At 42.6% G+C, this 25144-nt stretch overlaps 1 protein-coding gene across 1 annotated transcript; it reads right to left on the reverse strand.

The window, feature by feature from the left end:
* Nucleotides 1-16189: 16189 nt before the first annotated feature.
* LOC112068163 (AF4/FMR2 family member 4) lies at nucleotides 16190-22675 on the reverse strand. Its single transcript, XM_024135222.2, has 2 exons — nucleotides 21296-22675; nucleotides 16190-21048 (listed from the first exon to the last, which is right to left on the reverse strand). The coding sequence occupies exons 1-2, from the start codon at nucleotides 21501-21503 to the stop codon at nucleotides 20924-20926; spliced, it is 333 nt and encodes a 110-aa protein (XP_023990990.1). The 5' UTR covers nucleotides 21504-22675; the 3' UTR covers nucleotides 16190-20923.
* Nucleotides 22676-25144: the final 2469 nt, after the last annotated feature.

Genomic DNA, 25144 nt, shown 5'->3' on the forward strand with positions numbered 1-25144 from the left:
TGGAAGATCATCAAAAGTAGGACCCATTTATGATGTTATTTCATATATCTGTCGAACATGTGTACTATTAGTTTGCGCCTAGATTTTGGGCGCTCTCTCGCCATAACGTAAGCTGCATGTCGTAATGAAGTTATTTTTAGAATTCTAACACGGCGATTGCATTAGAACTAAGCTATCTTTAATTTGCTGTCCAACATGTATTTTTTAGTAAAGACTATGAATAGTTATTTGATTAGAATAGGTAAGTGTCAGAAAGACCTGAACTTGAGAACATATAAAAATGAACGTACGAACAGGAAGGAAGGAACAAACGAAATGAAACGAAACGAAACAGTACCGTGTGGTGAACAAACACAGGCACAGCAACAATCACCCACAACAAACAGTGAGAACAGCTTACCTTAATATGGTTCTCAATCAGAGGAAACGTAAAACACCTGCCCCTGATTAAGAACCATATCAGGCTAGTTGACAACCCAACATAGAAACACATAACATAGAATGCCCACCCAGCTCACGTCCTGACCAACTAAACAAGACTAAACAAAGGAAATAAGGTCAGGAACGTGACACCTCTCTCATGTTTTTAACTGGGAGAACTTGCACAATTGGTGGCTGACTAAATACTTTTTTGCCCCACTGTACATGTTGTAACGGCGGTCCTCCTCCTCTTCACTCGAAAAGGAGGAGTAGTGAGGGAACCAAGGCGCAGCGAAGTTTGAACACATATTTATTTAACAAAAACAAATAAACGATCGTGAAGCTAAATAAACGATGTGCACACACACAGGCTACAAACGTTTAACATAGACACGAACTTGTATAAACTAACAAAATAACAAAACAGTGTAGACAGACCTATACGACGAACTTACATAAAACAACAAGAACGCACGAATAGGACAAATAGACTACACAAACCGAACAAACCGTAACAGTTCCGTATGGTGCAAACAATACACAGACACGGAAGACAATCACCCACAACGAACACTGTGACAACGCCTACCTAAATATGACTCTTAATTAGAGGAACGCCAAACACCTGCCTCTAATTAAGAGCCATACCAGGCAACCCAAAAACCAACACAGAAACAGATAACATAGACTGCCCACCCAAAACACATGCCCTGACCTAAACACATACAAAAACAACATAAAACAGGTCAGGACCGTTACACATGTGTATAAAACAATATAAATCAGCACAATTAAACAAACATTTAATAAAAGCAGTCACATTCAACTACATAGAGGCCCTCAATCAATAATTTAAACTGCCTGAGTGGCACCAGCACATCTAACTGCAGTGAATTCTGCAGATTGTTCCACAAATTTGGGGCAAAACAAATTAAATGCAGATTTTCCCAAATCTGTGGAGACTGGAGTGTTATCCATTCTTGTGAACGGGTTTGGTAACTTATGTTTCTGTAAGATTGCTTTGTAAATGAATAAAAGAGAATGCAGCTCTCTTCTTACAGACAGAGAGGTCCATGCCACATTTTTGTACAGACTACAATGATGAGTCCTAGAATTTTCCCCTGTGATAAAACAAATTGCTGAATGGTAGACTGCGTCCAAGAGTTTTAAAACAAAGGTTGCCGCATGCATGTAAACAATATAACCAAAATCCAATACAGGGATAAGCATTGTTTGAACAATCTTTCTCCTATTTTTAATACTTAGGCATGATTTTTTCAATATTAAAAAAACATCTTGGATCTTAGCTTCTTAGTCAGATTTTGTATATATATATTGAGAAACATGCTCAATTTGGGCTCAAATTATAGCGCAAATATGCAGGTACTCAGGGTCAACATTTCAACAGCATGAGCTTGGTTTTACTTGTATTTAACACTAATTTGAATGGCCTGCTGCACTGAGGTGGCACAGGAATACAAACGCGTGTCATCTGCATAGAAATTAATGTTGCATGTATTAACAGTGTTTCCTATATCGTTAATATACAAAGTGAACAATAATGGACCCAAAATCGAATCCTGAAGAACAGCTTTTTCAATCTCAAGAAGTTCAGATTTAACCCCATCTATTAGGATGGCCTGAGTTCTGTCGCTAAAATAATTCTGAAACCATAAACAGGTTGTATATCCCATAAACCGGTTGTATAGCCTACTCTTGATAATTTCTTCAGCAAAACAGAATTATCAACAGTATCAAATGCCTTTGACAGGTCAATGAACAAGGCAGCACAGCTCTTTTTAGCATCCAAGGCATTGGCAAGATCATTAACAGCTAGCATGGTTGCTGTGGTAGTACTATGCCCAGGCCTAAACCCTGATTGGTTTATATTAAAAATACAATTTTCAGACAAAAATGAACGAAGTTGTACAATAAAGGGAAGTTGCTCAATCAATCAATCAATCAAGTTTATTTTATATAGCCCTTCGTACATCAGCTAATATCTCGAAGTGCTGTACAGAAACCCAGCCTAAAACCCCAAACAGCAAGCAATGCAGGTGTAGAAGCAAGGTGGCTAGGAAAAACTCCCTAGAAACGCCAAAACCTAGGAAGAAACCTAGAGAGGAACCAGGCTATGAGGGGTGGCCAGTCTTTGGTTGTGCGGGTGGAACACTATACACACAGGCAAATCCCGGAAAACCAGACCATGTTAAGAAGTTATAATGGAACAGCATGGTCAACATATAGATTTCCGAGCGAATAAAATGTCAGTTGGTTTTCATAGCCGATTTAAGAGTTGAAAACAGCAGGTCTGGACAGGTAGGGTTCCATAACCAGGGCAGACAGTTGAAACTGGAACAGCAGCAAGGCCAGGTGGACTGGGGACAGCAAGGAGTAATCATGCCGGTAGTCCTGACGTATGGTCCTAGGCTCAGGTCCTCCGAGAGAGAGAAAGAAGGAGGAAGGAGAGAATTAGAGAGCATACTTAAATTCACACAGGACACTGGATAAGACAGGAGAAGTTATCAGATATAACAACTGACCCTAGCCCCCACACAAATACTGCAGCATAAATACTGGAGGTGAGACAGGAGGGGTCAGGAGACACTGTGGCCCCATCCGATGATACCCCGGGCAGGGCAAAACAAGAAGGATATAACCCCACCCTTTTGCAAAAGCACAGCCCCGCACCACCTAGAGGGATCTTACCAAACTTACAATCCTGAGACAAGGCCGAGTATAGCCCACAAAGATTCCCACACAGCACAAACCAAGGGGGGGCGCCAACCCAGACAGGAAGTACTCAGTAATCAACCCACTCAAGTGACGCACCTCCTAGGGACGGCATGAAAGAGCACAGTAAGCCAGTGACTCAGCCCCTGTAAAAGGGTTAGAGGTAGAGAATCCAGTGGAGAGAGGGGAACCGGCCAGCAGGCAGAGCCGCAAGGCCGGTTCGTTGCTCCAGAGCCTTTCCGAGCCTTCACACTCCTGGGCCAGACTACACTCAATCATATGACACTGAAGAGATAAGTCTCAGTAAGACTTAAAGGTTGAGACCGAGTCTGCGTTCTCACATGGGTAGGCAGACCATTCCATAAAAATGGAGATCTATAGGAGAAAGCCCTGCCTCCAGCTGTTTGCTTAGAAATTCTAGGGACAATTAGGAGGCCTGCGTCTTGTGACCGTAGCGTACGTGTAGGTATGTACGCAGGACCAACTCGGAAAGATTGTAGGAGCAAGCCCATGTAACGCTTTATAGGTTAACAGTAAAACCTTGAAATCAGCCCTTGCCTTAACAGGAAGCCAGTGTAGGGAAGCTAGCACTGGAGTAATATGATCAAATTTCTTGGTTCTAGTCAGGATTCTAGCAGCCGTATTTAGCACTAACCTGAAGTTTATTTAGTGCTTTATCCGGGTAGCCGGAAAGTAGAGCATTGCAGTAGTCTAACCTAGAAGTAACAAATGCATGGATTAATTTTTCTGCATCATTTTTGGACAGAAAATGTAGATTTTTGCCAATGTTACGTAGATGGAAAAAGCTGTCCTTGAAACAGTCTTGATATGTTCGTCAAAGAGGATCAGGGTCAAGAGTAACGCCGAGGTCCTTCACAGTTTTATTTGAGACGACTTTACAACCATCCAAGATTAATTGTCAGATTTAACAGAAGATCTCTTTGTTTCTTGGGACGTAGAACAAGCATCTCTGTTTTGTCCGAGTTTAAAAGTAGAACGTTTTCAGCCATCCACTTCCTTATGTCTGAAACACAGGCTTCTAGCGAGGGCAATTTTGGGCTTCACCATGTTTCATTGAAATGTACAGCTGTGTGTCATCCGCATAGCAGTGAAAGTTAACATTATGTTTTCGAATAACATCCCCAAGAGGTAAATATATAGTGAAAACAATAGTGGTCCTAAAACGGAACCTTGAGGAACACCGAAATGTACAGTTGATTTGTCAGAGGACAAACCATTCACAGAGACAAACTGATATCTTTCCGACAGATAAGATTAAACCAGGCCAGAATTGTCCGTGTTGACCAATTTGGGTTTCCAGTCTCTCCAAAAGAATGTGGTGATCGATGGTGTAAAGGCAGCACTAAGGTCTAGTAGCACAGGACAGATGCAGAGCTCGGTCTGACGCCATTAAAAGGTAATTTACCACCTTCACAAGTGCAGTCTCAGTGCTATGATGGGGTCTAAAACCAGACTGAAGCATTTCGTATACATTGTTTGTCTTCAGGAAGGCAGTGAGTTGCGCGCAACAGCTTTTTCAATTTTTTTTGAGAGGAATGGAAGATTCGATATAGGCGCGATAGTTTTTTATATTTTCCGGGTCAAGGTTTGGCTTTTTCAAGAGAGGTTTTTACTGCCACTTTTAGTGAGTTTGGTACCATCCGGTGGATAGAGTGCCGTTTATTATGTTCAACATAGGAGGGCCAAGCACATGGGAGGGCCAAGCAGCTCTTTTCAGTAGTTTAGTTGGAATAGGATCCAGTATGCAGCTTGAAGGTTTAGAGGCCATGATTATTTTCATCATTGTGTCAAGAGATATAGTACTAAAACACTTAAGTGTCTCTCCCGATCCCAGGCCCTGGCAGAGCTGTGCAGATCCAGGACAGCTAAGCCCTGGAGAATACGCAGATTTAAAGAGAGTCCGTAATTTGCTTTCTAAATGATCATGATTTTTTCCTCAAAGAAGTTCATGAATTTATTACTGCTGAAGTGAAAGCCATCCTCTCTTGGGGAATGCTGCTTTTTAGTTAGTTTGCAACAGTATCAAAAAGACATTTTGGATTGTTCTTATTTTCTCAATTAAGTTGGAAAGTAGGATGATCGAGCAGCAGTGAGGGCTCTTCGATACTGCACGGTACTGTCTTTCCAAGCTAGTCGTAAGACTTCCAGTTTGTGTGGCGCCATTTCCGTTCCAATTTTCTGGAAGCTTGCTTCAGAGCTCGGGTATTTTCTGTATACCAGGGAGCTAGTTTCTTTATGACAAATGTTTTTCGTTTTTTAGGGGTGCAACTGCATCTAGGGTATTGCGCAAGGTTAAATTGAGTTCCTCAGTTAGGTGGTTAACTGATTTTTGTCCTCTGACGTCCTTGGGTAGGCAGAAGGAGTCTGGAAGGGCATTAAGGAATTTTTGTGTTGTCTGAGAATTTATGCAGACTTTTGATGCTCCTTGGTTGGGGTCTGAGCAGATTATTTGTTGCGATTGCAAACGTAATAAAATGGTGGTCCGATAGTCCAGGATTATGAGGAAAAACAGTAAGATCTACAACATTTATTCCATGGGACAAAACTAGGTCCAGAGACATGTTGGACAAAACCCACTGAGTCGATGATGGCTCAAGAAAGGGAAAGTAACTTAACTGAATGACTACCGACCAGTAGCACTCAATTCCTTCATCATGAAGTGCTTCAAGAGGCTAGTCAAAAGACCATATCACCTCCTCCCTCCCCGATACCCTCGGCCCTCTCCAATTTGCCTACCACCCTGACAGATCCATGGACGACGCAATCGCCATTGCACTGCCCTTACCCACCTGGACAAAAGGAATGCATATGTGAGGATGCTGCCTTCAATACCGTAGTGCCCTATAAACTCATTACAAAGCTCACGGCCCTGGGTCTGAACTCCTCCCTATGCAACTGGGTCCTGGACTTCCTGACGGGCCGTCTCCATGTGGTGAAGGTAGGCAACATTACCTCCTCGACACGTACCACAAGGGTGCGTCCTCAGACACCTCCTATATTCCCTGTATACCCACGACTGTGTGGCCTCATACAGTTCCAAATCCATCATCAAGTTCGCTGACGACACAATAGTAGTAGGCCTGATTACCAACAACAAAGAAAAAGTGATGAATGTCGTTGGGTTGGGGGCAGAGTAGACGGGAAATGTCCATAGGAGGAGCAGCATGTATGGTAAGTGACCATTGAGGGGGTTTGGGGGAAAAAGTCCATAGGGGGAAGTAGAAGGGGGGAAATGTCCATAGGGAGAGAAGTGGGGGGTCATGCTCAATGGTCATGCTGCTCCCACTATGGTCATTCCCCCACACCCCCTAAACAGTCTTTACTCTGCCTCCATCCCAATGGACATTTATTTATTCATCACTGCTACAGTTATGATGTATATAGTGCTATTTCTATTTATAAAAAAATAAAATAATTTTCATTATTTTATTTCACTGATGTTGGAGCTTGGAGCTTAAGATTTTCACTGTACCCTGCAATCACACCTGCAACCCCTGTACATATGACTATTAAACACTCTGAATCTCTGAATCTGAAGAGACACTTGGCTACAGCTGTAGAGCATTGGTCTTTCAAGTTATCCTACACCACAAGCACATATCTGTTGCCTCGGCTGGTGATCGGCAGTTCCAGAATGTTGGCCACCACTTTCTCAAATGGCTTGGTTGCTACCACTGTCTTTATAGGTGCTTTCAGTTGTGGTGAAGGAGCGCTCCTCCTTCAAATAGGATGCACTGCTTACACCATTCCCGCATGTCATGCGACATGAAAGTCCAGAAGCAGAGTTGGTGAGGACGTTGCAAGACCTTGTCAGTTGACAGATGGCCTGCCGAAGGGTTAACATGAATCTAGGGATTTGCATGGTTAATCAATTAATCTAATATACGAATTTGCCAGAGTATTCATTTTTATTTTATTTTATTATAGGTCTATTTGAACAATGAAAAGGCATTGTCTGAATTAAATAAAAGTATCCATGTGACATTGCTAAATACAAGTACAGTATACAGTACACCATGAAATTTGGCATTAATTGAATAAAACAACAAACTTCTGAATGTAGTTTGTATGATGTGCACCCCATTAAAAAAAGCCATACGGGAAGCCACGTTTCACATGTGTAGCTTGTTGTTATTGTTAGGCAATCAAAGCAGCATTACAGCCAGAGGCTCCTTAAGTAACCTAGCAGGTGAAGGGGAATATTTCTAATCAATGCAAAATGGGGGGAAAAAATACAAACACAAACAAACACGTATTTCAACTACCCGGATATTGGAAAAAAATGTCATGATATTATGAAGATATTTCAAATGCCCATCGCTAGTTTCTGACCTTTGGTTCTCCAACTGATAACTTCAGCCAGGATGGCATCCTGCTGCTGTTGTTCCTGTAGGTCCTGTCACTTATTGGAAATTAGGTGGACCAAGGTAGAGGAAGCTTCAGGCTGATGTGTGTACCTTGTAGCTGGCTGAGGTGTTTGTGGCTCAGGAAGAGTTCTGGAAATCTGCTGAAGGTCAGTGGTAACTGTAGTAGTGTGGTTGACTGATGAGGCTGACTTTGTCAACCACTGGAGCAGTTGACTTGTTAAAAGGGGAACCAGTAGATTTTGACTGCTGCTGGTGTGGCCACCTCTGGGCGCCATGACAAAGCGTCTGCGTTTCCAGGATCAAAGCATCTACTCAAAAGGTTCAAGCTCAACGTGCGCGTCGACCAGTCCTGTCACCATGAATGGGGATCCTTCTCAGGCCCAAGAGGGGTTTGTGGTCTTTGACAATGACAAATTGTTGTTTTTAGAGGTATTGGCGTCAATGCGTAACAGACCAAACGAGTTCTCTATTATAGGTTGACCACTTTCTCTCTGCTTTGGTGGGGGCATGGCTGGATTAAGCAACAACATTCTTATGAATTTCCTGTTTTTGGGCAACCACAGCACCAAACGCAGAGCAGGGAAGCTTCTGTGTAGAGGTAGAACGGCTGCATGAAATACAGGAAGACAACTACAGGTGTCACGCCCTGACCTTAGAGAGCCTTTTTATGTCTCTATTTGGTTTGGTCAGGGTGTGATTTGGGGAGGGCATTCTATGTTTTGTTTTCTATGTTTCTTTATTTCTATGTTTTGGCCGGGTATGGTTCTCAATCAGGGACAGCTGCCTATCGTTGTCTCTGATTGGGAACCATACTTAGTAGCTCTTTTCCCTCCTTTCAGGGTGGGTAGTTAACTTTGTTTGTGGCACTAATGCCAATTTTGTTGGCGACATTTCTAAAATAAAAGGGAAAATGTACGCTCGCGACGCTGCACCTTGGTCTTCCTTTAACGACGGCCGTGACAACAGGAGGCTCTGACAAGGCGTGTTTCAGGTAGGAGATTGTGTCTCGGAATTGAACATTCTTTTCATTCAGCATATGTAGCGGTACAGAATGGTGCGCATAGCTCTGGATGAACTTCCAACCTGATGTCATTGATGAGACATGACACATATGTGTAAATTTATGTCCTTTTGGGAGTAGAGGGATCTTCATGTTCTACATTTTACATTTTAGTCATTTAGCAGACGCTCTTATCCAGAGCGACTTACAGTAGAGTGCATACATTTTTATTACATTTTACATACTGAGACAAGGATATCCCTACCGGCCAAACCCTCCCTAACCCGGACGACGCTATGCCAATTGTGCGTCGCCCCACGGACCTCCCGGTTGCGGCCGGCTGCGACAGAGCCTGGGCGTGAACCCAGAGACTCTGGTGGCGCAGCTAGCACTGCGATGCAGTGCCCTAGACCACTGCGCCACCCGGGAAACCTGTTCTACAAGGGCCGCCATCCATTGCTGATATCCAGTACTGCATGGTGCTGCTGCAGGAAATCCCAGCCCAGTATCACTGGATGATGGGCCCCTCTGACATCTTTAAACTTGTGCTGGAGTAGTTCTTTCCCTAGGTGAATGCCTACTGACAAAGTCCCAAGAATGTCCAAACATTGTCCATTGACAGAGCGAGCGAGCACGAAATATGTCTTCATGAGGCGTTTTTTCAGAGCTGGATGGGAAGTTCTGAAATCGTCCCTGATGATCGAAATGGTCAATCCTGTGTCAAGAAGAGCAGACACTTCTATTTCCTAGAGGATGACAATAATATTAGCTGAAACACCCACTGTGGAAGCCATCTTGTCACTTTCGATTTTGAATTGTGGGTTGACAACTGGGAGCTCTGGTGCACTAGCTGAAATTTGCTCACCCAAGAGTCGATGTTCGCACAGATATCTAATTGGTAAAATAAAAACATCCCCATCAAAATCTGTCTGTTTAATATCGGCCTTCCACATCTGCATCTGCAGAGCTACAGCGGTGTTCGTCAGACCAGTAGACATCCTGAAAATCGGTCTTCTCACCGATTTTTGTGATGGAAGTAGTTTTGCACCAAAAAAAGGGGATAAATATGGGTAGAAATATATACACTGAACAAAAATACAAAACGCAACATGTAAAGTGTTGGCCCCATGTTTCATGAACTTAAATAAAAGATCCCAGAAATGTTCCATACACACAAAAAGCTTATTTCTCTCACATTTTTTGCACATCCCTGTTAGTGAGCATTTCTCCTTTGCCAACATAATCCATCCACCTGACAAGTGTGGCATGATCATTACACAGGTACAACTTGTAATGGGGACAATAAAAGGCCACTAAAAATGTGCAGTTGTGTCACACAACACAATGCCACAGATGTCTAAAGTTTTGAGGGAGCTTGTAATTGGCATGCTACCTGCAGGAATGCCCACTCAAGCTGTTTCCAGAGAACTTAATGTTAATTTCCATAAGATGCCTCCAATGTCATTTTAGACAATTTGTCAATACATCCAAACCGACCTCACAACCGCAGACCACGTGTAACCACGCCAGCCCAGGACCTCCACATCCAGCTTCTTCATCTGCAACCGGAAAGCTGATGAACTGTGGGTTTGCACAACCAAATAATTTTTCACAACCTGTCATTAACCGTCTCAGGGAAGCTCATCTGCATGCTCGTCGTCCTCACCAGAGTCTTGACCTGACTGCAGTTCGGCGGCGTAACTGACTGGGGGCAAATGCTCACCTTCGATGGCCACTGGCATGTTGGAGAAGTGAGCTCGTCACGGATGAATCCCAGTTTCAACTGTGCCGGGCAGGTGGCAGAAAGGTGGTATGACGTGTGGGTGAGCGGTTTTCTGATGTCAACGTTGTGAACAGAGTGCCCCATGGTGGCTATGGTGTTATGGTATGGGCAGGCATAAGCTAAGGAGAACGAACACAATTGCATTTTATCAATGGTAATTTGAATGCACAGAGGTACCGTGAGGAGATCCTGGGGCCCATTGTCGTGCCATTCATCCACTGCCATCAACTCAGCCACATGTCGCATGGATCTGTGCACAATTCCTGGAAGCTGAAAATGTCCCAGTTCTTCCATGGCCAGTATGTTCACCGACATGTCACACAAAGAGCACGTTTGGGATGCTCTGGATCGACGTTTACGACAGCGTGTTTCAGTTCCAGCCAATAACCATCAACTTCGCACAGCCATTGAAGAGGAGTGGGACAACATTTCACAGGCCACAATCAACAGCCTGATCAACTCTATGCGAAGGAGATGTGTCGCGCTACATGACAGAAATGGTGTTCACACCAGATACTGACTGGTTTTCTGATCCATGCCCCTAGCTTATTTTTACAGGTATCTGTGACCAACAGATGCATATCTGTATTCCCAGTCATATGAAATCCATAGATTAAGGTCAAATTAATTTATTTTAATTGACTGATTTCCTTATATGAACTGTAACTCAGGAAAATCTTTGAAATTGAAGCATGTTGCGTTTATACACTGTGCCTGTAACGGGGGCTTACCTCTCCATCTCCTTAAAGGCGGTCTTGTCTGTTCCTTGAATCAGACTGGTACCTGCAATCTAGAGATCTTGGTGGGTAATTTGGAGAGTAGCGATGGCGTCCCAATCACGTTGGCAGTCTGGAGAGGCAGGATGGTACTGGCAGTGTGGCTCTGGACCACGGCCAAGTCGTTCAGGTGAGTAGTAGGCCAATGGTGGATGTTGAGCTTGATGGTCTGGTAAGAAGCCACGTGCTCCTCTTGCAGCAACCTGGTGTGGGTTCTGTGCCACTGGCGGGTACGCAGCATTGTTGGAGAGCTGCACACTTTCATAGCGACCTGCTACGAGCAGGGCAATCACCAATGTACTCCAATCCATTTTCAGGAATCTTTGCCTGCAAGGCATGGTCCAATCTGCCGCGAAGTGGCCTCTCAGAAAAAGCAAATAGCTAGCTCTTACCAAATGTCAATATGAGCCATTTATCCTAGTGCTAGCTGGTGAAAGGTATCTACAATGTCAATGGAAAAATAAACAGTAAAAACACAAAACCACGAAATTGCACCGCTGCTGTCACCAATGTAGTTTGAGGGTTATTTCAGTGGTGGATGGATAACTCTCTACGGTATGTGGGAACAAACTGGATGGAGACTGATTAGCTACTCTTTTGTAAATTTGATTTATTCATCAACCGACCACTGTTACAGCCATGCATGAACTGACTTACTTCCTGTTCCCTCTTTTACAATTAACCAACTCTAACCAATCAGAACAGATTACAGTAGTTGCTAGGTAGATAATCCATAACCATTACCATTGGAAAAAACTGATTCACCACTCTGTAGAAATAAACAACAGTGACACAGAAAATAATAAGAACTCTCATAAAATAGCTAGTTTATAAGAGATTCATTAGTGAGTTCTTAATAACCCATCGATTGGGGATGACTGTTTATCTGTAGCCCCCTATCCAAACTTCCATTACGCTAGCTAGAAACATTACTCATTAGTCACGACCAATAATTTACATATACACTAGCACACTTCCAGCGGGCTCTGTTTTGAAGCCACCGTGCCTCAATCTTGGCACTCCCCCAGCATTGTAAAAAATATTTTGGAAGCTATAGAAATGCATTTCTAAATGTCTACATTTTGTTTTTGCCACATTTATTCTATTACAGACACCTTAATGCACCGGTTTCCAAACTAGGGGTCACAACCCCATGTGGGATTGCCTGATATGAAAATGGGGTAGATGGAATATATAAATACACAAATATATCTATATTATAATATCATCTTTATATCTCAAAATCATTGTAATGTGGTTAACCTTAAAAATCGAAATTAAAATTATTCAAATCTAAAAGATAAAATTAAATGAGAGAGCACCCTTAGATCATGGGAAAAGGCCCCACTTGACCGTTGCACTTGAATCATTCCCACGGTGAATGGCTAGGCCTGCTACGCAAAGTTTCTGCAATAATGTGTGGTTACACACTATTACAGAAACTTTGCTGCAATTGATATGGTGAAAACAATGTGTGGGGAGGCAGAGGCACAGAATTTCACATCAGTACCTTTGTCAGATAACACTGTTAAACAAAGAATTTATGCTCTGACTGAACGACTGAAAAATGCCCCAGCTTATGCTTTCCAAATGGACGTTAGCTGTCAGGTTCGAGATGCCCATGCATTGACTTTTGTTCGTTATACATGTCGGGGGATGCTATTCACGAGGACATATTGTTCTCTCTCACGATTCCCGAGCATGAAATGTGCTGCGTGGCTATATTGACAAAAAACTGATTCCATACTGTATGGGATCGAATAGTGGGCTTTTGCACAGATGGGCCTCCATCTATGGTGGGACAGCAGGCAGGCCTCTGCACTCTAGTTATGAATATGTCTCCCTCTGCCATATGGACACATTTTATGATAGACTGAGAGCAACTGGCTGCAAAAGAAAGATGGCGCCGGAGAAGAAGGTTGACGTTTTACGTGTTCCTATTCAATTGTGTTTTTTTGTTAGTTTCTTTGCGTTGTTTGTAACTTCTTTTTGAACTTCTTTTGTACATAATATTGCTGCTACCGTCTCTTATGACCAAAAATAACTTCTCGACTTTAGAACTGTGATTACTCACCACGATCAAGCAGAATCCTATTTTCCCTTTAACAAGTCCGACGAGTCCGACGTGAATAACATAATGCTTTCCCGGGAACAGGCCCAGATCCCGTCATTTGCGTGAAGAGAAGGCGGCGAAAAAGGGACCAGAGGGCAGGCTGCCTTCTGAGAATTCGTGGGCGATCGAATAAACCCCCACCGTCTTCCATTCTGCTAGCAAACGTGCAATCTTTGGAAAATATAATTGATGCTCGCCTGAGGTAGAGTATCTCATGATAAGCTATAGACCACACTGTCTACCTAGAGAGTTTTCATCTGTATTTTTCGTAGCTGTCTACATACCACCACAGACTGAAGCTGGCACTAAGACCGCACTCAATGAGCTGTATTCCGCCATAAGCAAACAGGAAAATACACACCCAGAGGCGGTACTACTAGTAGCCAGGGACTTTAATGCAGGGAAACTTAAATCCGTTTTACCAAATTTCTATCAGCATGTTAACTGTGCAACTAGAGGGAAAAAAATATATAAAATCCACTGCCTGTTTGCAAAACTATGTGAAGATATGGGATCAGAGCATGATAGTGTTCTATTTCACACCGAGACTTGGTGGTTATTGAGAGGGTGTGTTGGAAAGATTTTTCGCATTGATCGATGAACTATTGTCATTCACAATTGATGTAAAAATAACCTTGGAACGCTTGGAAGAGCACTTTGGGACCTACTTGTCAATCTGTTTGACTGTGATCCTGGCTCAGTTGACATGCCAGTAAGTGAAATTGAACAGCTGATCAAGCTGTCATGTGACTGAATGCTGCAGAGAACGTATTCACGGGTGACTACGGAGGAGTTTTGGTTCCTAACTCAATGGAATACCCTGCCTTCTCCCTCTGAGCATTAATGCCATGTTCAAAACAACTGGGAACTCGGAACTGAGAACCCGGAAATCTCAGACTTCAGTCAGTAATTTTGAATGGTCATCCAACTCGGAATTCCAACTTGGGAACTCTGACTTCTTTCTAGAGCTCTGACTTTCCGACCTAAAGATCACTGACATCCTGATTTGACCTTATATTTTTCTGAATTCATAGTTGTCTTGAAGCACCATAAAACTCATGGTAGGCTATCTGTGTGAAGCTGGATTCAGTGCTCTCGTCTGCATTATAACCAAATATCGATCAAGGTCGGATGTGACAGCAGAGATGAGGTGCACACTGTGGACCACACCACCTGATTTTTAGAATCTCCGACGCAACATGCATCAAGCACACCCATTTCATTAGCGGTGGTGAGATAATTATGTCAGACTAATTTGCAATTTACTGTCATAGCCACATTAAAAGTATGTGATGGTGAGTTAAGAAGACAATCAGACATACTGTTAGAATGTTTTTCAAAGGACTGCCATACCCCCAAATAAAAAGTAATCATTGGCTGTTAATTACATATTATTCTTCACATGATTGGGGTCGTGAGAATTTTCAGATATCAAAATGGCGTCATGGGCCAAAACAGTTTGGGAACCACCGCCTTAATGCATACTTTTAATTTATATTATGTGAGTTATACATACATCTAACTTTTCTTGAAAGTACTAATGTTACTATCCCAACTACAACAAAAATACTTAAATACATGTAATGTTGTCCTTGAAACATTTAAATTAAATACTGTAGAATTCCATTCCTATGGAGGATTGCTTTTCTGAGGAGTTCCAATAGCGCCGACCTGTGGTTTCAAAGCCTATCATTGGCCAATACATAACATCAGCAATCCAGGGTTTAAATAATTGGTCACAACCCAATGCTGGTGTCAAGTAGTAGATAGCAAGCTCTCCAAACAGTCAAGAAGCAAAAAGATTATCTTCTTAATCCGAGAAAAGTGTGAACAACAAATCTCTCGCTGTCCACGGGGCGATTGTCGATCATTGTCTAATTAGTCCATATTTATGCAATGATTGTATATATGAATGAAGTCATCGATCACATGACACCATCCATTCCTACGTGAATATACTTTTTTAATTTTTTACATTTGAATGTTTTTTGGATAGTCAGACAGCTGGCATTCCTATCAAGTTAACTTAGCTAACTAATGTTACACAAAGTGACAGTAAGCAAGTCTTATTAACACAGAACACCCCATTCTTATAGCGCATTCGAAGCCAAGGACGTCGGGTTAAGATGGTGTCTCATGGAGACATAGCATGCGCAGTTTGAGCTACTCTAAGAAGTGATGGTGCAGGCTAGATCAGTGCTGCCCCCTCTCATTGAGGATCTCAAATTGAAGGCCGACCAGGGTACGGCAGGCTGCCATTGGAAACTAAATTATCCTTAACTTCTGTGTGCGATTTTAAAATAAATCAGTTCAAGGACATACATCTGATGTAATAGATGCAATTATTGGTACCATGATTGTGTTCAGATGTATTTTTCTTTTTATATCCACGAATATTGAACACACTCCCATTGACTATAATGGGGGATCTTGTTTGCTACAAACAATATCTGCAGTACCACGGTCAGCCTTGAACTTTGTGGCTTCAGTAAGAGGGGGCAGTCATCCTCCCCTGTAGTTATGTAATGAAGACCAGGTTATCATCATAAAAGGTTATAGACACAGAAGCACATTTGCAAAAGTTGCTAGGCCTCGGAGTTCGCAGTTTTTTTCCCTCAGCTGACCTGCAACGGACCATCTCAAAATGTGTCCCACATACAAATTCCCTGTTCAAAGTACCCAACTCCCTTGAACGACAATGTTTTATAGCAGATATCAATGCCCTAATTAGGCAATAAATCAGAATGCCATAGTTTAGAACAGGGCTGCCCAACCCTCTCCTGGAGATCTACTGTCCTGTAGGTTCAGTCCAACCCTAATTTAGCATATCTGATTCAGCTAGTTAAGATCTTGTTGAGCAGCTAATTAGTAGAATCAGTTGTGTTAAATTAGGGTTGGACTGAGAACCCACAGGACTGTAGACCTCCAGGAAGAGGGTTGGCAGCCCTGGTTAAGAATAATAATTCACACAGCCAGCACATTTTCCCCAAAGTTTATTGCGTCAAACATTTTACACTGCAGAGCTCTGGTCTAGATGGCAGAAATGTACTGTTGAACCAGTTTAACATTTTCACAATTCATCTTCATCTACAGTGGCCAAGCTACAAAACAGCCTCTTTGGAAAAATGTAACTTAGAAGAAAAGAAAACCTAAATTGATTGCCAATCAGTCTTTATACGCCTCTGTACATTGCATCCCAAACTATTTACATATTTTCAAAAGGCAAAAAAGTTTAATTACAAAACATTTCTGCACAATTTCCCAGTAAAAGACCAAGGTGATGATGGTCCTTTTAGTGTGATATCACAGAATATTTCAAATTATTGTCAATAACTAACAGAAGACCTACAAATTAAGCACAAAGAATAAAGGTTTAAATGAAGCATGACAATAAAGCCTAAAAACTAATGAAAGGACATGTAACATGATATAGAAACCAGAGAAATGTGTTTTAAGTAGTAAGTACAATGTCGAATATAATCTCAAACAGGACAACATTTCATGTGCAGTGCTGACATCCAAGTTGGGAAACTCTAAATATGATTACTTACAAAGCAGCCTACTTGGAGGAACAAAAATAAACTAAAAGCCATGGTACCAGAGTGTACTCTATTCATAGTTTTCATATTTGTGATAAAATAAACATAACGAATTGTTCTTTTGTGGTTCCATGTACAGCCCTTATAAATTTGCACTCCAATAGAAATGTTGTTTTCCAGTGTGCCCCAACTTATTTATTTTACAGTATAGTAACAAAACATTTCAAATAACTAAATGGCCCAGATTGAGTAAATTATAGGCAAAAGCATGGTGGTCCAAACCACTCTCCAATATTTCATCAAAACAGTGTTTCATTAGTGCTTTCTTTAATGTTCTAAATATATTGTTTCTTATAACGCTCAGTTTTATAGCATAACCAAAACCTTACAACAAGCAAGAGGAAAGACTGACAGGTCATTCATTCTTAAGAACTTAGTGGTATTTTCAGACCAACCCATTGAACACTAAAGGAAACTGTACATACAAAGTAAATACATTCAAATGATATGCATGCTGGCCATTTATCTTGCTGTAAGCATTGAAGTGTTAATGAGAGGGCAGGATGGGAAGACAATATCAGAATATTGATGATTGATGCAAAAACAAGGAACATTAGTATTTGGCTTTGATAACATCTGTTAAACAATAAATAACCACTGATTTAATCGAATGCAAGTTTGTAATTGTAATTCTATCAAGCCCCACCTGATTGAAATCAGAACAACAGATACTGTGTAGGGCCGAAATTGAACACAGCGCTTTAAAAGGGAAATGCTGTCATTAATTCTACAGAAAGACAGGGTCTACATCTCAGTTTTTAAACTCCAGAATAGGCCTAAACATACAAAATACAATTAATACTCCTCTAGACATTGTCTGTGCCCCAAATGGGACCATATTCCCTATATTGTGCACTACTTGGTCAAAAATAGAGAATAGGCTGCAATTTGGGACACATTGTTATCTAGAGATAATGGGCAATAGAGTCAAAGGTCAGTAGTAGTTTCAAGGACTGCACTAAAAAGCAGCAATAATTAAGATGATTTTGAAAACAAAACGTGTCAATGTACAACGTATGTACATACAGGATGTAACAGAGCTATGCAAATGATGTAAACACAACCATCTGTCAGTGCTTTCTCACGCTGCCAGTCAAACAATGCATCCTTTCCAACGGTCATGACTGTTAGTATAGTAAAGGGAAGAGTAGGACTTGACTTTCACAGACTATCGTGCTCTCAAAACTCCTCCCACATACATACATAGTCACTTGACTTCTGTTTTTGGGACTCGCTATGTCAATTATCCATGATGATGCTACATTCAAAAAGTATTCAATTTGGGAAGACAGACTTAAGTCTCCTTAAAACATCTAAGGCACACTTTTGTTGCTACTGAATGATGCCATTTCTGTATAAAAACTGGAAAGATGCACAGCTTCAGCTCGTGTGTGAAAAGTATCTTTATGATTAGATTGCTGAACTAGAGTAAACGCTCTTAACCATCAGACTAAGCCACAGTCCCTCACTTCCCTACCTCCCTTCCGACTGCTCTGCTCTGTTTCCCATGTGCAGTGAAAATGAGGTAGTTAGTTACTTCTTCCTGTCTGAAGATAATGAATCAGGGCTACTAGTAAAACTGTACTGCATCAGACTATTTTGCTTCTTATCTAAAATGTTGTAGATTAATTTATTGTTGATAAAAGGAACTTAAGTTCAGAATCCAACTCAAATCAAAGCATACAGTGCATGCGGAAAGTATTCAGAACCGTTAACTTGTTCCACATTTTGTTAGGTTACAGCCTTATTTTAAAATTGATTAAATAAAAAATGTTCCTCATTAATCTACACACTAACCCATAATGACAAAGCGAAAACAGGTCGACATTTTTTCAAATGTATTACAAATAAAAAACAGAAATACCTTATTTACATAAGTATTCAGACCCTTTGCTATGAGACTCGCAATTGAGCTCAGTTGCATCCTGTTTCCATTGAGATGTTTCTACAACTTGGATTTAGAAAAGGAACACACCTGTCTATATAAGATCCCACAGTTGAACGTGCATGTAACCAAGCCATGAGGTTGAAGGAATTGACTGTAGAGCTCCGAGACAGGATTGTGTCGAGGTACAGATCTGGGGAAGGGTGCCAGAAAATGTCTGCAGCATTGAAGGTTCCCAAGAACACAGTGGCCTAAATCATTCTTAAATGGAAAAAGTTTGGAACTGCCAAGATTCTTCCTAGAGCTAGCCGCTCAGCCAAACTGAGCAATCAGAGGAGAAGGGACTTGGTCAGGGAGGTGACCAAGAACCCGATGGCCACTCTGACAGTGCTTCAGAGTTCCTCTTGCGGAGATGGAAAAACATCCCAGAAGGACAACCATCTCTGTAGCACTCCACCAATCAGGCCTTTATGGTAGAGTGGCCAGACAGAAGCCACTCCTCAGTAAAAGGCACATGAAGGCCCACTTGGGAGTTTGCCAAAAGGCAATTAAAGACTCTCAGACCATGAGAAGCAAGATTCTCTGGTCTGATGAAACCAAGATTGAACTCTTTGGCCTGAATGCCAAGCATCACGTCTGGAGGAAACCTGGCACCATCCCATGTTTTTCAGCGACAAGGGACTGGGACACTAGTCAGGATTGAGGGAAAGATGTATAGAGAGATCCTTGATGAAAACCTGCTCCAGACCACTCAGGACTTCAGACTGGGGTGAAGGTTCATCCTTCCAACAGGACATCGACCCTAAGCAAACAACCAAGACAATGCAGGAGTGGCTTTGGGACAAGTCTCTGAATGTCCTTGAGTGGCCCAGCCAGAGCTGGTTCTTGAACCCGATCAAACATCTCTGGAGAGACCTGAAAATAGCTGTGCAGCGACGCTCCCCATCCAACCTGACAGAGCTTGAGAGGATCTGCAGAGAAGAATGGGAGAAACTCCCCAAATACAGGTGTGCGAAGCTTGTAGCATCATACCCAAGAAGACTCGAGGCTGTAATCGCTGCCAAAGGTGCTTCAACAAAGTACTGAGTAAAGGGTGTGCATACTTATGTAAATGTGATTTCATTTTTTTTTTATTATAAATTTGCAAACATTTATATAAACTTGTTTTTGCTTCGCTATTATGGGGTATTGTGTGTAGTTTGATAAAAAAAAAAAAATGTAATCCATTTTAGAATAAGGCTTTAACGTAACAAAATGTGTAAAAACTCAAGGGGTCTGAATACTTTCCGAATGCACTGTATTTCTGTTATGACTGAATTAACATAGTGGACACGTCCTGGCAGGTAGAGTCAATCTCCTTTGAAGAGAAAAGGGTTAGAATAATAACATACATATTCACAGAAAGTGTCAAGGGCCATCTTCTGGCATGTCAATTTTTCAGGGCAAAACCAATTTAAAAATACTTTATGGAGCCCAGAGATACTCGTTATATTCTGCAGGAGTTGACCAATATTATTATTACTATTATTATGGATGGGTCTGGGATGGATGGATACCTGTAGTTCTATAGGCCTTTTCAGCTGGGTGAAGTAAATATTAGTCATCACACCGCTTTTGATCAAACAATTTTACTGAAACAATATATTAATAGTAATAATGATAATATAATAAGGCTAATAAATAAGCTTTTTATCAGCACTGCTTTGCATTACCACAGGAGAAGGGTGGGAGGACTCTTTGACCCCTCGCAAAAGTCAGTTCTTCAGCCAACCTTTCCACTGTCTAACCCCCAGGGTAGACAGGACCCAGAGGGGTGGCCAGGCCACAGTCAGTTGGCTGTGTGACAAGTTATTCAGAAAGGGAAAGTCTCATTCAGCTCACTACAGCTCTAGCAGGCCCTGCTGCCTCCAGAGATCCAGAGGTGGATGTGATAGTTGTTTTGTTAATGGACCCATCCATGTGACCAACAGAGGACGAGGACCCGAAAGTGTGTGTGTGACACAGGGTCTCTGAACTTCAGTTTCATAGGTAGTTGGGAAAAATTTAATACAAGGTGACTTTGTAACCATGTGAACAACTTGTAGAGGGACTTGGGATCCTGCTTTCATCTGATGGCCCGTCAATAAATAAAGCAAAATAGGATGTCCTGGACAGGGTTATCCAGGGCTGGGTACTGTAGGCAGGAGTAAGCAGGGCTGTGTAGTGCTGGGTGGGGTTGAGAAACGGTCACCGTGTCTCGCAGGTGTCCAGTCGGAGCCACTGCAGTCCCTGCCGTGTGTGACGCACCAGAGAGCTCATGGTGGAGGTCAGGCTCAACTGGCCCAGAGCTGAGTCCAGCTCAGACAACAAACCTAGAGACACACACAAAAAAAGAGGAGGAGAAAAGAGCCTGGATAAGTCAATACCAACATTAGATAGAGTAGCAGGAAAGAAATGCTCACATGAATATTACTACAACCGTCTACATCACCAGTATTTTTCCCCAGTCATCATGACCTCTAGTAATGATATATAGAACTACAGCTTATAAATAATCTGTTCAGGTGTAATAATATCCTTGTGTAAGACTATTTAACCTTCCCCTCTGCTCCTCCTTACCACTGCCTCTGTGTGCCAGCTCGTCAGCCTGCTCCCAGATGTCGTGAGCACTCAGGAAGAGTGCTGTGATGTTGACGTAGGACGATGCCACCTGCTGGATGACCTGGGGAATGGCCACAGTGCTCACATTGCCCATCCCCACCCCACTGCTGTGGTTGGAGCCTGGCCCAGAGCTGGCTGTGCTGGCAGGAGACGGCATGGGAGACATGGGGGATGGTGTGCCCGTGCTTCTGGGAAAGAGAGGGCAGGGTGGGGCATGAGTTACCTTTACTTAAGAGTGCTGTGCTGCAAGTCAGTTAAGAACAAATTCTTATTTTCAATGATGGCCTAGGAACAGTGGGTTAACTGCCTTGTTCAGTGGCAGAACTACAGATTTTCACCTTGTCAGCTCAGGGATTTGATCTAGCAACCTTTCGATTACTAGTCCAACGCTTTAACCACTAGGCTACCTGCCGCCCCGGATGAGACTGAGCACATAATACGATGACGTCCAACAGTATATATACACTTATTAATAAGTGGGTTGAATGAGATGTACAGTCGTGGCCATAAATATTGGCACCCTTGCACTTTTTTCAAATAAATGCACAATTTCTTCCAGAAAACGGTTGAAATTAAAATATATTTTGGTATCTACATATGTATGTCTTCGGTGTGCAGTTGAACAAAACCACCAGAGAATTATCTGAGGAGGTCAGATGCAAGATTGTAGCTAAGCATGGACAATCTCGAGGCTACAAGTTCATCTCCAGAGACCTTGATGTTCCTGTTTCCACCGTACGTAATGTAATCAAGAAGTTTAAGTCCCATGCCACTGTAGCCAACCTCCCTGGACGTGGTTGCAAGAAAAAACTTAATGGAAGATTGCAGCAAAGGATTGTTTGAATGGTGGAGAAAGCACCTCAGTCAACTGCCACACAGATTCAAGCTGACATTCAGATACAAGGTCCGACAGTTTCAACTCGCACCATCCATCGCCAACTCAATGAAAGGGGGTTATATTGTAGGAGACCCAAGAGGACCCCACTACTGAGAAAGTCCGACTGCAATTTGCCAAAATCCTTCTGGGAGAATATCCTGTGGACAGATGATACCAAATTACAGCTTTTTGGTAAAGCACACCATCTCTATGTTTACAGAAAACAAAATTAAGCTTTCAAAGAAAAGAACACCTTCCCTACAGTCAAACATGGAGGTTCAGTGATGTTTTGAGGTTGCTTTGCTGCCTCTGGAACTGGGTGCCTTGAACGTGTGCATGGCATCATGAAATCAGGTGAATACAAAAGGTATTTTGGAGCGCAATGTCGGACCCAGTGTCAGAAAACTGTGTCTCCGTCGAAGGTCACGGGTCTTCCAGTAGGACAATGACCTAAAACACACATCAAAAAGTACCCAGGAATGGTTTAAGACAAAACGCTGGACTGTTCTCAAGTGGCCAGCAAGTCCAAATCTAAATCCCATTGAAAACTTGTGGAGAGATCTGAAAACAGCAGTTAGGAGAAGGCACCCTTCTAATCTGGGAGAACTGGAGCAGTTTGTCCAAGAGGAGTGGGCCAAACTGCCAGTACAGAGGTGCAGGAAGCTCATTGATGGTTATAGGAAGACCTTGATTGCAGTTATTTTGACCAATGGCTGTGCTACCAAATATTAAGTCTAGGGTGTCAATTTTGTCAATGCCATTTGTTTATTTTCTGATTTAAATGGATATACACTGCTCAAAAAAATAAAGGGAACACTTAAACAACACAATGTAACTCCAAGTCAATCACACTTCTATGAAATCAAACTGTCCACTTAGGAAGCAACACTGATTGACAATAAATTTCACATGCTGTTGTGCAAATGGAATAGACAAAAGGTGGAAATTATAGGCAATTAGCAAGACACCCTCAATAAAGGAGTGATTCTGCAGGTGGTGACCACAGACCACTTCTCAGTTCCTATGCTTCCTGGCTGATGTTTTGGTCACTTTTGAATGCTGGCGGTGCTCTCACTCTAGTGGTAGCATGAGACGGAGTCTACAACCCACACAAGTGGCTCAGGTAGTGCAGCTCATCCAGGATGACACATCAATGCGAGCTGTGGCAAGAAGGTTTGCTGTGTCTGTCAGCGTAGTGTCTAGAGCATGGAGGCGCTACGGTGAGACAGGCCAGTACATCAGGAGACGTGGAGGAGGCCGTAGGAGGGCAACAACCCAGCAGCAGGACCGCTACCTCCGCCTTTGAGCAGGAGGAGCACTGCCAGAGCCCTGCAAAATGACCTCCAGCAGGCCACAAATGTGCATGTGTCTGCCTCAAACGGTCAGAAACAGACTCCATGAGGGTGGTATGAGGGCCCGACGTCACAGGTGGGGGTTGTTCTTACAGCCCAACACCGTGCAGGACGTTTGGCATTGCCAGAGAAACCAAGATTGGCAAATTCGCCACTGGCGCCCTGTGCTCTTCACAGATGAAAGCAGGTTCACACTGAGCACATGTGACAGACGTGACAGAGTCTGGAGAAGCCGTGGAGAACGTCTGCTGCCTGCAACATCCTCCAGCATGACCGGTTTGGCGGTGGGTCAGTCATGGTGTGGGGTAGCATTTCTTTTGTGGGCCGCACAGCCTCCATGTGCTCGCCAGAGGTAGCTTGACTGCCATTAGGTACCGAGATGAGATCCTCAGAGCCCTTGTGAGACCATATGCTGACACATGCACATTTGTGGCCTGCTGGAGGTCATTTTGCAGGGCTCTGGCAGTGCTCCTCCTGCTCAAAGGCGGAGGTAGCGGTCCTGCTGCTGGGTTGTTGCCCTCCTACGGCCTCCTCCACGTCTCCTGATGTACTGGCCTGTCTCCCTGTAGCGCCTCATGCTCTGGACACTACGCTGACAGACACAGCAAACCTTCTTGCCACAGCTCGCATTGATGTGCCATCCTGGATGAGCTGCACTACCTGAGCCACTTGTGTGGGTTGTAGACTCCGTCTCATGCTACCACTAGAGTGAGAGCACGCCAGCATCAAAAGTGACAAAACATCAGCCAGGAAGCATAGGAACTGAGAAGTGGTCTGTGGTCACCACCTGCAGAATCACTCCTTTATTGAGGGTGTCTTGCTAATTGCCTATAATTTCCACGTTTTGTCTATTCCATTTGCACAACAGCATGTGAAATGTATTGTCAATCAGTGTTGCTTCCTAAGTGGACAGTTTGATTTCACAGAAGTGTGATTGACTTGGAGTTACATTGTGTTGTTTAAGTGTTCCCTTTATTTTTTGGAGCAGTGTATTAACTTCTGAATCAAAAACAAAAAGGTTCTGTAATGTTACATTACTTATGAAGCCTTTTTTATTGAAGCAGTTGTCAAAGTACTCTTGATTGATTCCCCAGTGGGTGAAAATTTGCTTTGGTGATGAAATTTCACTTCCTTATGTTATAAAATAAATGTTACCAAGACAAATATGATTCTTCATGTTCTGAATCATTCAGTGGGGTCTAAGATATCATTAACATTATATACAAAAAGTCAGATTTTGTAACCTAATAAGCACCGAGCTCTGTTGACAGAGCGGTGCCGCTCTTCCGCAGCGTTCTTTGAGGATTTGACATGTTGTGGTGGTCGTCTGCAAAGTTGTTTCCGCGGGGCACACAAAGTTAAATTAACATAACGCGAGCTGAAATAAATGTAAAAGGCTTTGAAAATAAAAAGCTTGCTCCATTGACATTTCAGAGATGTGCTTGTTTGGTCACTTTCATAATGTTTACATACTGCTTTACCCACTTCATAGGTATACTAAACTAAAATATAAAACCCAACATGCAACAATTTCAAAGATTTTACTGAGTTACAGTTCATATTAAGGAAATCAGTCAA

The sequence above is a fragment of the Salvelinus sp. IW2-2015 genome, unplaced genomic scaffold (assembly GCF_002910315.2).
Source record: "Salvelinus sp. IW2-2015 unplaced genomic scaffold, ASM291031v2 Un_scaffold135, whole genome shotgun sequence".
NCBI lineage: Eukaryota > Metazoa > Chordata > Actinopteri > Salmoniformes > Salmonidae > Salvelinus > Salvelinus sp. IW2-2015.

Bases quoted from the DNA above. Each gene is read 5' to 3' on its own strand.
- LOC112068163 (XM_024135222.2), bottom strand. From the start codon at position 21,503: ATGTCTCCCATGCCGTCTCCTGCCAGCACAGCCAGCTCTGGGCCAGGC. The intron at 21,049-21,295 runs GTAAGGAGGAGC...GTGTGTCTCTAG, and splicing joins GCTGGCACACAGAGGCAGTG to GTTTGTTGTCTGAGCTGGAC.